The 12409-nt window shown below is 40.7% G+C and overlaps 1 protein-coding gene across 1 annotated transcript; it reads right to left on the reverse strand.

The window, feature by feature from the left end:
- Positions 1-547: 547 nt before the first annotated feature.
- On the reverse strand, positions 548-8156 carry FAM162B (family with sequence similarity 162 member B). Its single transcript, XM_043592195.1, has 4 exons — positions 7966-8156; positions 7688-7799; positions 4230-4338; positions 548-717 (listed from the first exon to the last, which is right to left on the reverse strand). Exons 1-4 carry the CDS (start codon positions 8129-8131, stop codon positions 619-621), a joined length of 486 nt encoding a protein of 161 aa, XP_043448130.1. The 5' UTR covers positions 8132-8156; the 3' UTR covers positions 548-618.
- Between the last annotated feature and the right edge of the window lie 4253 nt (positions 8157-12409).

A 12409-nucleotide genomic window follows, 5' to 3' on the forward strand; every position in this document is an offset into this window, starting at 1 on the left:
AGATTTCCAAAGAACCCTTAGTGAGCAACATACACAGAGTGCTCAGTTTAGGCTTATCTGTGATGGCCAAAGACTGGACCAAATATCCAGATAAACTATGGCATATTCATACAATGGAAAACTATAACAAAATGAAAATGAATAAACTCATGGTACACAAAATTTTTGGATTGATCTCACAACATAATGTTGAATATCAGGATCCACCTTCACAAGTGCATATTGTGTAATTCTACTTATATAAAGTTCAAAGCCAAGCAAAACTAATCTATGGTGATAAAACAACAATGGTTACCTTGGGAGGGTGATGACTGGCAGGGGGGCAGAAAGGAGGTTTCTCGGGTACTACTTGTGTTCTGCATCCTGACCTGGGCAGTGATTATGCAGGTGTGTCCATTATGTAAATATATATCAGACTGTATACACTTTTGTGCACTTTTCTGAATATAGTTATACTTCAATACAAATTTTCCTAAAGAGTAAAAATAAAAAAGACTTTGTGCTTATTTGCACCAAATAAAACCATGGCAATTACCTTCTTAAATATTGTTTTATCTATCTTTTATTGTTTTTGATAATAGCAATGATATTCTGATTAACACTTTGTTACATCGAGTTTCATTTAGCCTTAGCCTGTTCAGCCAATGCAGCTTCTTTACGCCACTTAGCTTTCTTTGCCAGATTCCAACTTGTTAAGGACTCGTGTCGTTCTGCAGCCTAAAAAATACACAACAAGAAAAATTAAATAAATAAGTAAATAAATAACAAAGCAATGTGACTCTCTGGAAAAATTTGTGTTTTATTTATTTATTTATTTATTTATTTATTTATTTTTGAGGACTGATATATATATATTTTCAATATATGAAATTTATTGTCAAATTGGTTTCCATAAAACACCCAGTGCTCATCCCAAAAGGTGCCCTCCTCAATACCCATCACCCACCCTCCCCTCCCTCCCACCCCCCATCAACCCTCAGTTTGTTCTCAGTTTTTAACAGTCTCTTATGCTTTGGCTCTCCCCTACTCTAACCTCTTTTTTTTTTTTCCTTCCCCTCCCCCATGGGTTTCTGTTAAGTTTCTCAGGATCCACATAAGAGTGAAACCATATGGTATCTGTCTTTCTCTGTATGGCTTATTTCACTTAGCATCACACTCTCCAGGTCCATCCACGTTGCTACAAAAGGCCATATTTCATTCTTTCTCATTGCCACGTAGTATTCCATTGTGTATATAAACCACAATTTCTTTATCCATTCATCAGTTGATGGACATTTAGGCTCTTTCCACAATTTGGCTATTGTTGAGAGTGCTGCGAAAAATTTGTGTTTTAGATAGACATACACAGGAGATACTACTCTGTGAAAAGGAGAAGAGTGACTTAAAACGTCTGTCACAGATAGTATCCAAGAAAAATGATCCTCTGGTATAGAAAAAAAAAATTATTTAAGTTGCTGGACTTCTACTCAACAGGACAGCTGATGTCAGCAATCTGCCCTGACCCTCTCTTGGCACACAAAGACATATTTTGGGGCAAAAAATAACAAAAATATTTTCAAATGCTTACACTCAAAAATCAATAAAGGTAAATCCTCAGGTACCAGGAATGGAAAAAACTAAAAAGGCATGAACTGGTGGGAAATAAGAAGGATTGAAGCCAGGATGGGAAGGAATGGTTTCAGGAAGGGGACATTAGGGAAAAATATTGGTTTTAACAGCTGTGAGCTGGAACTTTAATCTCTACACCAACAGGTGAGTCTAGAGTTTGGATCTGGAGTTGGAAGTATCAGGTACACCAATGAAGTGACTAAAATTCCTCTCACTAGCCCAAGGAACTAGCAAGGAAACTAAGCATTTATCTGGGGCATCGGTGGAGGTGGGGGGGTGGGGTAGGGGTGGGGATCACCTGTGAAAAGAAAAGCTGATCAGCATCATAATTAGGAGGCAAGAACTCTAGCTAGAAAATGGATCTGAGAAAATAATCTAAGTGCAGTACAGAGACACAGATAACAAAAAAGTAGAAAAGACAGTTAAGAGACTTTGAGAATAGAATTAGAAGTTCCAACACACATTCATGATAGATAGAGAGAATAGACAGAATGGGTGAAGGGTCCGTATTTGAAGTTATAACAGCTTAGACTTTTTCAGAATTGAGGCCAGCTATAGGTCCTCAGCCTGAAGAGCACAGGAAATCCTTAGCAGAATAATAAAAAAAAATAAAAGACATTGATGAATGCCTAATTTGCACCTCACATTTAATATATCCAAAGTACAGGACTTGGTGTATTTTGCCTCTTGTGCCTACCAGTTCTTTCCCCAGCCATCACCCATCTCCAGCGGCACCATCCACCTAGTTGTTCAAGTCAAAAACCCAGGCATTTTGACTTCTTTCTTCCCTTTTCTTGTCTTTTCCCATATCGAATTTACCACAAAGTTCTATCCTTCCTACTCCCACAAATATATTTCAAATTGCTAACCTTTTCTTCACCTCCAACTATCACAATCTCATTTAAGATATATGCATTAGTTATTTAATCAGATCAGGGTGATATCAGTATAGATGGTGAGGAGTGGTCCAATGGCAGGTATATTTTATTTTTAATTTTTTTAATGTTTATTTTTGAGAGAGAAAGAGACAGGGCATGAGCTGAAGAGGGGCAGAAAGATAGGGAGACACAGACTCCAAAGCAGGCTCCAGTCTCTGAGCTATCAGCACAGAGCCTGATGCAGAGCTGGAACTCATGAACCATGAGATCATGACCTGAGCTGAAGTTGGACGCTTAACCAACTGAGCGCCCCCGGTAGCTATATTTTAAAGTGGAGTCAACAAGATTGCTGATGTATAATGGCTTATTCATGAACACCTAGAAAGATGACAAAATAGTGAGCACCTGGGCAAGGCCATTTTGGAGGGGGTGGTCACAGAAGGTCTCTGATGAGAATGGGAATAAGCTAGCTATGGCAAGGCCAGGGGAAGGAAGGAAAGCCTAGTGAAGAGAAAGGGCTTGGTATATTAAAAAAATAGAAACGAACTACTGTAGATGGGGCATAACAAAGAGAAGACGTTATGAAACAAGGAGGGTCCAGACAGTATCAGCCTCCAGTCTGTCATTAAGGAGCTAGAGAATCATCAACTTGGTGGACAGTCATTTTATCTAGAGTAGGTTATAAAGAAGAGATGACCAAATTTCTTCATTTCCGTGTTTGAATACTTAAGAAATATTTAAGAAATTTTCCATTTGATGAGAATAATTTCAAAGCACAAGTTCTCTGCCAAGCTAATAGAAATGAAAGGATATGTATATAACATCAGTAAGCTAACAGTCCTCAGGCCCTATGTGAATTACTGGGCTCCGATAGTCTCAAAAACCTGAAAAGTAATGATAGGCAGAATCACAGGAATAGGCACAATGGTAATTGGCTACACACCCCCAGAGAGTGAAGAAGTATAGATCCAAGCAAACTCTTCCGTGTGACGAAGTTGTCAAAATCTAGTTCCAACTCTGGCGGCACTATTAGAACATGGTTCATGATCAAAGAAGTTGCAGTCATGCTCTAGTGCATTCAGTTGCAAATGCCCAGTGAAGAGCGACTCTGATAAACTGGAGTGTGTTCAGAGAGCTCAAAATAGAGAAATTAAGACTGGAGAAGAGAAGACTCATGGGGATGTGTTAGTTGTCTCCCAGTATTGGGGGGGTGCTCTTCATGGTAAAAAGTGCTCAGCAGATGGATTTGGGGAAGCAAGAAACAAAATTAGAGAGCAGTCAGCTCTTAATTTCTCTCTAGAAACCACATACAGAAGACGGCAAAGAGAGGGCTCACCTACAGGATACCGACAAGCTGGCCTTGAACACTTCCAACGTTTGCATTTTCATTTCAAGATTTTATTCGATAGCTATGATTGAGTTCATGACTTAAGGAATAATCTAGTCTGGATAACTTTCATGCAGCAAACTTCTTGTGCAGATTTTAACCAGGCTATTAACTGTGCTGTTTTTGTTTTTATCTTTTAATTGGAAATGAGCTTTTGTTCCTCCTACCCATGTATTTTGCATTTGTGGACTCAAAAATTTTGTTTCCTGTAGAATAGATATATATGGGCAGCTCAAGGTATCTAAGATGCAATCGTGCTTACATTAAAAGCACAGCAATAATCCCCAAACTGAGAACAAAGCTCATAATATTGCTTAAAATTCACTAGTCCAGCTTTATTTTAAAGAGATACTCACCCTTTTGGCTGATGCTATCACTGCAAAACAGGCGATAATTGTGAGTCCAATCATTATGTAACAAGCTTTCACCCGAGCTTTGTTTCTTGCAGCATCTATCATTTCTGGCCTAAACCAAGATGTGCATTCTGTTAATCATATTGAAATAATATTATTTTCTGACTGACATGATAGACGATTATTTGTTATGTAAATGTTCCAAAGGTCTCTGAATGCAAACTGCAGATGTGGAAGACATCCAAATGCTAGCCCATTATGTTACCAATTTCAAATTAACAGGTATATTTCCATCTTAATTAATGTTAGTCACCATGAAACCACAGTAGTATATTTAGTTTCTCTTCTTTTATAATGTTTTTTTAACATTTATTTTTATTTATTTTGAGGGAAAGATAGAGAGTGAGCAGGGAAGGGCAGAGAGAGAGAGGGAGACAGAATCCCAAGTAGGCTCCACACTGTCAGTGTGCAGCCCGATGTAGGGCTCTAACCCATGAACCGTGAGATCATGACCTGAGCCAAAATCAAGAGTCAGATACTGAACTGACTGATCCACCCAGTCTCCCCAGTGTATTTAGTTTCTAATTGCTCAAAATATAACTACCAGAGATTATGGCCTGACTCCCTATCTTTTTTTTTTTTTTCCACAGATCAGGGTAAAGGTAAGAATTTAACCTTATACATGTCTCGAATGACTTGTGTTCATTCGGCCCCTCTGTTATTAAGTGGGCTTCATTTTTAGTTTTAAACAGGTGTTTTTTAAAACTCATTTTCATCATTTTGCTTCCTCTCTAGCCTCCGGATCTCATCTTGCCCCCTCCCATCCTATCCTGATTAAAGAGACTATTACACATTTTGTGAAGATGATTATTAAAGGAAAGGTGTTTCCTTCGTGGCTTTTGCATGAAGTTTTCAAAAGAAGTGATCAAAATTACAAAGATTTGTTGAAGAAAAAGATAAACCATCTTCTTTTTCTTATTATTATTCTGAAATTGTAAATACTTATTTGAATACTAGGTAGTCTTATTAATAAAGTTATAGGCAAGTTGTTTAAGATTTTAGCAGTGCTATTTAACAAAGCAGTGTTATGAAAGTAATCATGCCTGTGGGCTTTTGATACTGAAATAAACTTTAACATTTTGGAATAATATGAAGTGGAAGTTTACAGATATACATAATTAAAGAATGATTCTTGAGAATGTGTTCAGCAGTATTCTTTATTATCTAATGTCAAGTTTAAATAGAATGTAGTTGCACTGAAAACAAAATTTAGAAAGACAGGTTGCAATTTTGCTTACAAATGAAAAAATTTTTTAACTTTTCCACCATTTTAAAGAGCACAGAAAACCAATATCTAACTCTTTTCCTTAGATTTTCGACAGATTAATGTACGTTTTAAGATGTTAGTTGTAAACAGGTGAACATATGAAAACATTATTAGATTATATTTGTTGCTGACTTTTGTTCCAGATGGAACCTAAAAGATATGATCTTTTTTACCCATCCATCTGGCTTTGATCTGCTATACCAAATTAGTTTAGCTCTGAAAAAAGAAGAAAAACACAGTTATTAAATATCATTAGGGTATGGTATGATGATTATAGTTCATTATTATTATATGCCCATTAATTAATTATATGCCCATTAAGAGCATGCACAGTGAAAGCTGTTTACATTGTAAGTCTAACAGTTTAGGAGGCACAGCCCTCCTAAAACAACAGTGCCTTGAAATATATATATATATATATATATATATATATATATATATATATAACAGCAAAATGAAAAATATTCAAGTACTTTCATGTTTCTGACCCAAAACTACAATTCCTTTCTTAGGCATCTTATTCAAAGTTAAATTCTCCTGTTTATAACAAGTCTTTTGACTATGATCCTGGGGCAATTAAATTATTTCTGTAAAATGGGTCTCTTCACACGTAGAGCTATATTAACGCAATACTGGATCTACTGTGTTCTGACGAGCATTAGTTTGCACTACTGCAAGTTCTTTACATTTTTTTTTTTTTTTAGTTACCAGTTTATTTGTTTCTATTTACTATCGAAGTATTGATTACTCTGTTGTAGCACTAAAACCCAAAATTCCAAAAAATCAAGCATGGTGTTTTAGCTTCTCTGAGGATAATTTCGGCTGTGGGCTAAGTCTGTAGTTTGGAGTCTATAGATTTCAAGGAAAACAATATTTTTTTAGAATATTAAGAAATGTCTCTGTGGTTGAATAAATGCTAAATACAGTTTTCAAATTCTGCGTTGTTTTCAAATTCCATGTCTATTCCTCATTGAATAATTTGATCCAAGAAAGGGACAAAAATGTTTGAGAATTCATTACTGACTGAACACTTCGCATCACATGTTTTTTTTCCCATTTATTTGAGATGCTTTTGATAACTAGTAAATAAAAAGTAATAAAAGTGTAGACAAGTACAGCTGAAACTTACGTAACATGTGTTAACTATACTTCAATTAACAAAATGTAAAATTAAATTTAAAAAAGTGTAGTCGATATGAGCAGAACAAGATATAGGCCCAGTTTCCATTTTCCATTCTAATAGGCATTGCTTACATTATGTAAATATAATATACAGGACATCTGAAATCCTTATTTGATATTACAGTTCTAGTCTCCCCATTAAAAAAAAAAAGATCAGCTTAAAAGGTAATAGATTGATTTTATCCTTCCTTCCTCCCCTTTTTTATCCGCTCCCTTGTGAAAACTCCGGAAAGTAACTTGGGCTTGCATGCACTGAAACTGTAGAAAGACGGTTTTTACAGGTTAACTTTACCCTTGGGGTGAAACTGTCAGCTTGAGTTTTATCATTTAAGCGAACCACTATCTTGGGTTTGGGATGGTGAAGAGGCCAGCGAGGCTGGTGTCCCAGAGTCCTAGCCCGAGTAAACCCGGCGCTCCATGGGCTGCAGAGCCCTGTTACAGCAGGTGTCTCCCGCCCCAAGATAGGAGGTCCTATAGATGGGGCTTCCTCCCAGAGACTCTCCAGTCCTCCCGGGAGCCATGATCCTTCCTTGGGTGGAGCAGGGATCTGCTCCGCCGGCAGAATTCCTCTCCCTCTATGGGGACCCCTCAGGAACCCGGGGAAGCACTGGCGGACCATGTCTTCCGTGTGGCCTAAGTGCTTCGCTGCCTTGCGACTAGGAGCTCGCTGGGAGCGGGTATCTGGGCGACGCTGCGAGTGCCCACTGAACTTCTGGGTTTTCACTCAACTTCAGCAATCTCCCTGTAAGCTTATGTGCCCACTGTCCAGTCAAGGAACTTGACATTAAACCTCACTACGGGGAGGCTGGGGAGGCACATTCCTTAAGGGGGTAGATGTTGTGGACCAGCGCGGCCTCCTCCGCTCCCAGGAGAACCCAGGTCCGGAGGTGGATGGACCCCGCACCCCTTACAGGCGCAAGACACCAGGCGGCGCGGCACAGGCCACACTTACGGGATCCGAGGCGGGATGTCCTCCATCGTTTTGAAACGTCCGGTCCACAGCAGGATTTTCTTGTCGAATTGCGAAGGCTTGTACTCGGCGGGGACCCGGTGCACCTTCCCTGCTGCGAAAGCGACAGGGGTGGACGGAGGGACCGACAGACCGACGGCACAGTGGCTCAGTGCGCACCCACGCCTCCACCTCCCTCCCTCACCCCAGCCCCGGCTCCACGCCGGCCGCTCCGCATCCCCTCCCTCCCAGGTCGTTCCCAGTCAGGACTCCCCCCGGACCTTGGGGCCCAGAGCCGCTGGGGGCACGGCTGCTACAGTAGCGGGGCAGACCCCGAGGCCGCGGAGGCGCTAGGGCCCGCCACGCGGCTTCTCCGTGCGCTCCCGGGGCGCAACGGAAGATGCGCCCCAGACCGAGGCGCAGGGGGCCCCCGACAGCCGCGAGCATGCTGCGCCCCTTCCCGCGCTCCCAGCCGCCGGCGGAGGACTGCTCAGCTCCCCGGCCCGGCCTGGCCCGCCCCGCCCCGCGTCGCTCCCAGGGGAGACCCCGGGGCGCAGCTGCAGCCTCTGGCGCGCGCACACCAGCTCCCGGTCTCCGCCCCCCGGCCCGCGACCTCGGACCGGGGTGCCACGGCCCTGGGGGGGCCGATTCCCTCCCGGGCGGGGCCCCGGGGAAGGCCTGCCTCTGCTGAGACTGCTGCCTGCAGCTCGTTTTAAAGGCATTTCTTCGTACCGAGTAGAAACGCGTTGCCATCAGGCTTTCACCCTTTGGTTCCACTGGTTGGCGCCAAGAGAATCAATCTAAACCCTCTCCTCCGGGAAGAACCAACAGTCGTTCAAGGGCAGGACACGCCAGATGGTTTCCAAGTAAGTGTGAGGACGTTCAACACACTTCTGAATTCCGTGAAGAGTGATTTTGAAGATGGCTCTTCACCCCACACTCCACTCCCAGACTTTTCCTCTTTTCTACGCGGAACAGCCTCAGTTGCCACAATTTATTTTTTTCTATCCATTTCTTCCTAACTCCGCAGACTCTCCAAATGTTCTTCAAAATGAGCCTTTCTTCTACTCTCCACCATCTTCCCTCTGCAAAAAGGGGGGAGAATCTGCTGTTCTCTGGCATCTGACGGGAAACAGGGACTCAGAAAAAGGGCTTTTAGGAAAGCTGTCTACGCTGAAGGAATTTACTTATTCCGTTTACTCATCTTCCAGGGGCAACAGACCTCAGCCAGGGGAAAGTGATCTTCAGGACCCAGCACCAGGCCCAGCTCACCCTCATCCTGGTTCCACAGACAGACACTTTTAGTTGCATCTCCAGATCTTTCTTTTCTTCCTAAACCAGACTGTCAGGCTCTTGAAGACAAGATCTCTGCAACTCCATGTGTCTTTCACTTAACAAACAATGTTTAACAAAAGATTCCTACCTCTGTACAGAAGTATGCATTTTAAGGGGTGGGCTTTGCCTTCATACAAAGGTTGAAACCCCTGCTTTAAGACTAAAGAGTTGCACAATCATGAGCAAATCATGTCATCAGTCTTGGTCTCCTTTGTAAAAGAATTCCTACTCCTCAAGTTCATTCATGCAATGACTAAAAAAAAACCAAACCTACCAAATCCCAGCTACTTCTCAGAGCTGGGGATAGAGCACTGAACAATGTCAAGTGAGGATTAGTAGATAAAGAAACACATAGCAGGGTGGGGGGAAAAAAAAGTAAGCAGGGGTGGGATGAGAGCTATTTGGAAAGGGTGGCTAGGGATGATACCCTTCTAATTGTACCTGGCATATAACAACATTTCAAAAGATGTTGTCATTTCTTCCCCATTCACAGCTCTTGTCTCACCAGTCCCACAACACAAGGACATTTTAATTTGTGAAATCTCATGTAGGGAATTGTAGGAGACTATGATGTTCCAAAAGGTAAGGATTTTATTTTATTCATCACTGTATCCCTAGGATGTAGCTGAAAAATTAACACTTAGTAGATGCTTAATAAATATTTGTTAAATGAATAAATGAATGCAAGTCTTCAATAATAAAATAGACTGGGCTAGTTAAGAAAAGACTAAAGCACTTGAGAATGTGCTACACAATGAACTGAATGAATTCCTGCTTGACAAAGTATGTTGTCATAGATAATATTTGATTGTTTCAGGAATATACTACTTGAAAATTCTCCCATTATTAAAATGTATTATTTTTCCTTTTAAGATTTTATTTTTCTTTGTGTTTCAGAGAAGAAATATCCATAGAGCTAGAGAAAAACATCTCTGGGAAACAACAGTTCATTAACAGTTCATTGAAGAGTATTAAACTAGCCAAGTAAGTTTATTTCCCTGGAAAGAACCAAATGTCAGGCATATACACATGATTTTCTATGTCAAGCTTCTCTAGAATTGCAGAGTGACAGAGCAAGAGAATAAGAGGTTCTTTCATGAGAAAAAGAACAATTTGCATTCTATTCCCTATTCCTTATGGGATTAAAATATCACTATTTGGCAGTGGTCATAAAATATAGCTGCATGAGATGTTTTCTTTAGTTCTCGAGTTGGATCAAATTACAAAACAAAAACCAAAAAAACAAAAAACAAAACCTCAAATCAACTTCTGGTAGAAGAAAAAGCTAATCATAGCTAACTATGTTCTATTCTTTTTTTCTTTTCTCTTCTTTTCTTTCTTTTTTTTTCAACCAGGACAGTTTACATTCAACAAATATTTACTGAGTGCCTCCTATGGGCTGGGCACTGTTCTAGGATCTGAGGTGGCAGCAGGTAAGCAAATAATAATCTTTGCCCCTTACAGAATTTACTATTAATCCATGGTGGTTTTGATTTACCCATTCTCTACTATATTATTTTTCAATCTCATGATTCATCTGATTTGTATATACTATTTTTAGTTTTGTTCCTTCAAAACTGATTAGTTTTTTGATTTAGTATGGTTTTGATTTTTGGTTAGTATGGTTTATGTTTCCATTTCTTATGGCTAGTTACCTCTTAGGATATACTGTTAAAACTAGGAATGCATTTTTTTTTTTATTCTTTTCTGAGAGAGACAGAGCCTGAGTGGGGGAGGGGCAGAGAGCGAGAAGGAAAGGAAGAATCCGAAACAGGCTCCAAGCTCCAAGCTGTCAGCACAGAACCCAACGCGGGGCTCAGACTAACAAACTGTGAGATGATGACCTGAGCTGAAGTTGGATGCTTAACCAAGTGAGCCACCCAGGCACCCCAAAAGGCATTTTAAATAAAGTTATTATATAGACTAAGCGGAAAGTGTGGGTAATTTTTGTTTTGTTTTGTTTTGTTTTAGAGAGAGTGCACTCAAGCAGGGGAGGGAATCAGGGAGAGGGAGAGAGAATCTTAAGCAGACTCCATACCCAGCATGGAGCCCAATGCGGGGCTTGATCTCATGACTGACTGTAGGATTATGACTGGAGCTTAAATCAAAAGTTGGACATTTAACCAGCTGAGCCACCCAGGTGTCCCAAGTGTGGGTAAATTTTAAATTATTTAATTATTATTATTTATTATTGAGGACTGTGTGTTCGCTATGGGGCTAAGGCACGAGATGTCACCATTGCTGCAGAGCTGTTCCTGAGATGCTCCCATTCTGGCTAGGGTGATAGTCCCTCATCAGTAAATGCCTTGCTCCCAAATGAAGGGTGGGATAGGACCTTAACTAATTTGTTTTCCAATCCCCTACTAATCTTTCTGTAGGGAAAGTTCTAAAGAAACAGTTTACCTGCAGACCCAACTCACATTAGTGCCCAGTGCTTCAGGCAACCTTATCTAAGTAGGGGGTCCAAGCGAGAGCCCAATGACCCAATAGGTAGTAAGCATAGGTTTAGTACACAAGCAGAAAGTCAAAATGAGATCTGAAAAACCAAAATGAGATGATCCAACATATGGGTCTCCTTGTTGTTCCTTTTAATTCCCTTTTCCATTGCTGGAATTTAGTCTTTCATTCTCTCTCAACCATGCTGTCGGAATGACCTCCAAAGCATTTTCCCCACCTCCGGTCTGTTCTTTCTGTAATCTTTTCTCTGTCTAGTTTCCAGAGATAATTTTTCAAATCATGGGTGCAATGATGTAAAACTTTCATGGGACCAGTCTCGCCCCTATTCCCTCTCAGACCCTGCACTCCACATCCCTATCCACAGACTACAAAGAGGACCCTGAAAAAAATCATAACGAGGCAGGGGGACTCTTTCAAAGTCTCCTGCTTTGATATTCTGCATGGTCTGACTTACATTCTCTGTCTTCTCATATCCCTAGACATTTAAAATGTCACTAATCACGGGTCGGTAGGACACATAGAATTATTGTGCTAATACTGATGTACAACAGCTATTGATTAACATTACAGTTTAGTTCTAGCTTGGAGAGCTGGGTCTGCACTGTGTGTGTAACCAGTGCTCATCAGGGCGTGGCTGGGTTCTGACTGGTTGAGTCACATGTTGTCCCACTCTCCTAAATATTACTCTGAGAAATACATTCAGAAGAAAGCAGGTTGGATTAACTGCTCCTGCACTGTTCAAAACCTTTTCTGTGTCCAATAATACATACCTTCTATTTGTTCTGGAAATAGCAGATCTGAAATGCATGCATACTTATTAATTACTGTTCATGCAGACTGCCCCAGAATAGTCATTGAAGGGGCAGGTGCCATGGCCATGTCTCTCACATTCTTTGGCTTAAAGGTTATTTTAAAAAAAATTTTTTTAACATT

The sequence above is a fragment of the Prionailurus bengalensis genome, chromosome B2 (genome assembly GCF_016509475.1).
Source record: "Prionailurus bengalensis isolate Pbe53 chromosome B2, Fcat_Pben_1.1_paternal_pri, whole genome shotgun sequence".
Lineage (NCBI taxonomy): Eukaryota > Metazoa > Chordata > Mammalia > Carnivora > Felidae > Prionailurus > Prionailurus bengalensis.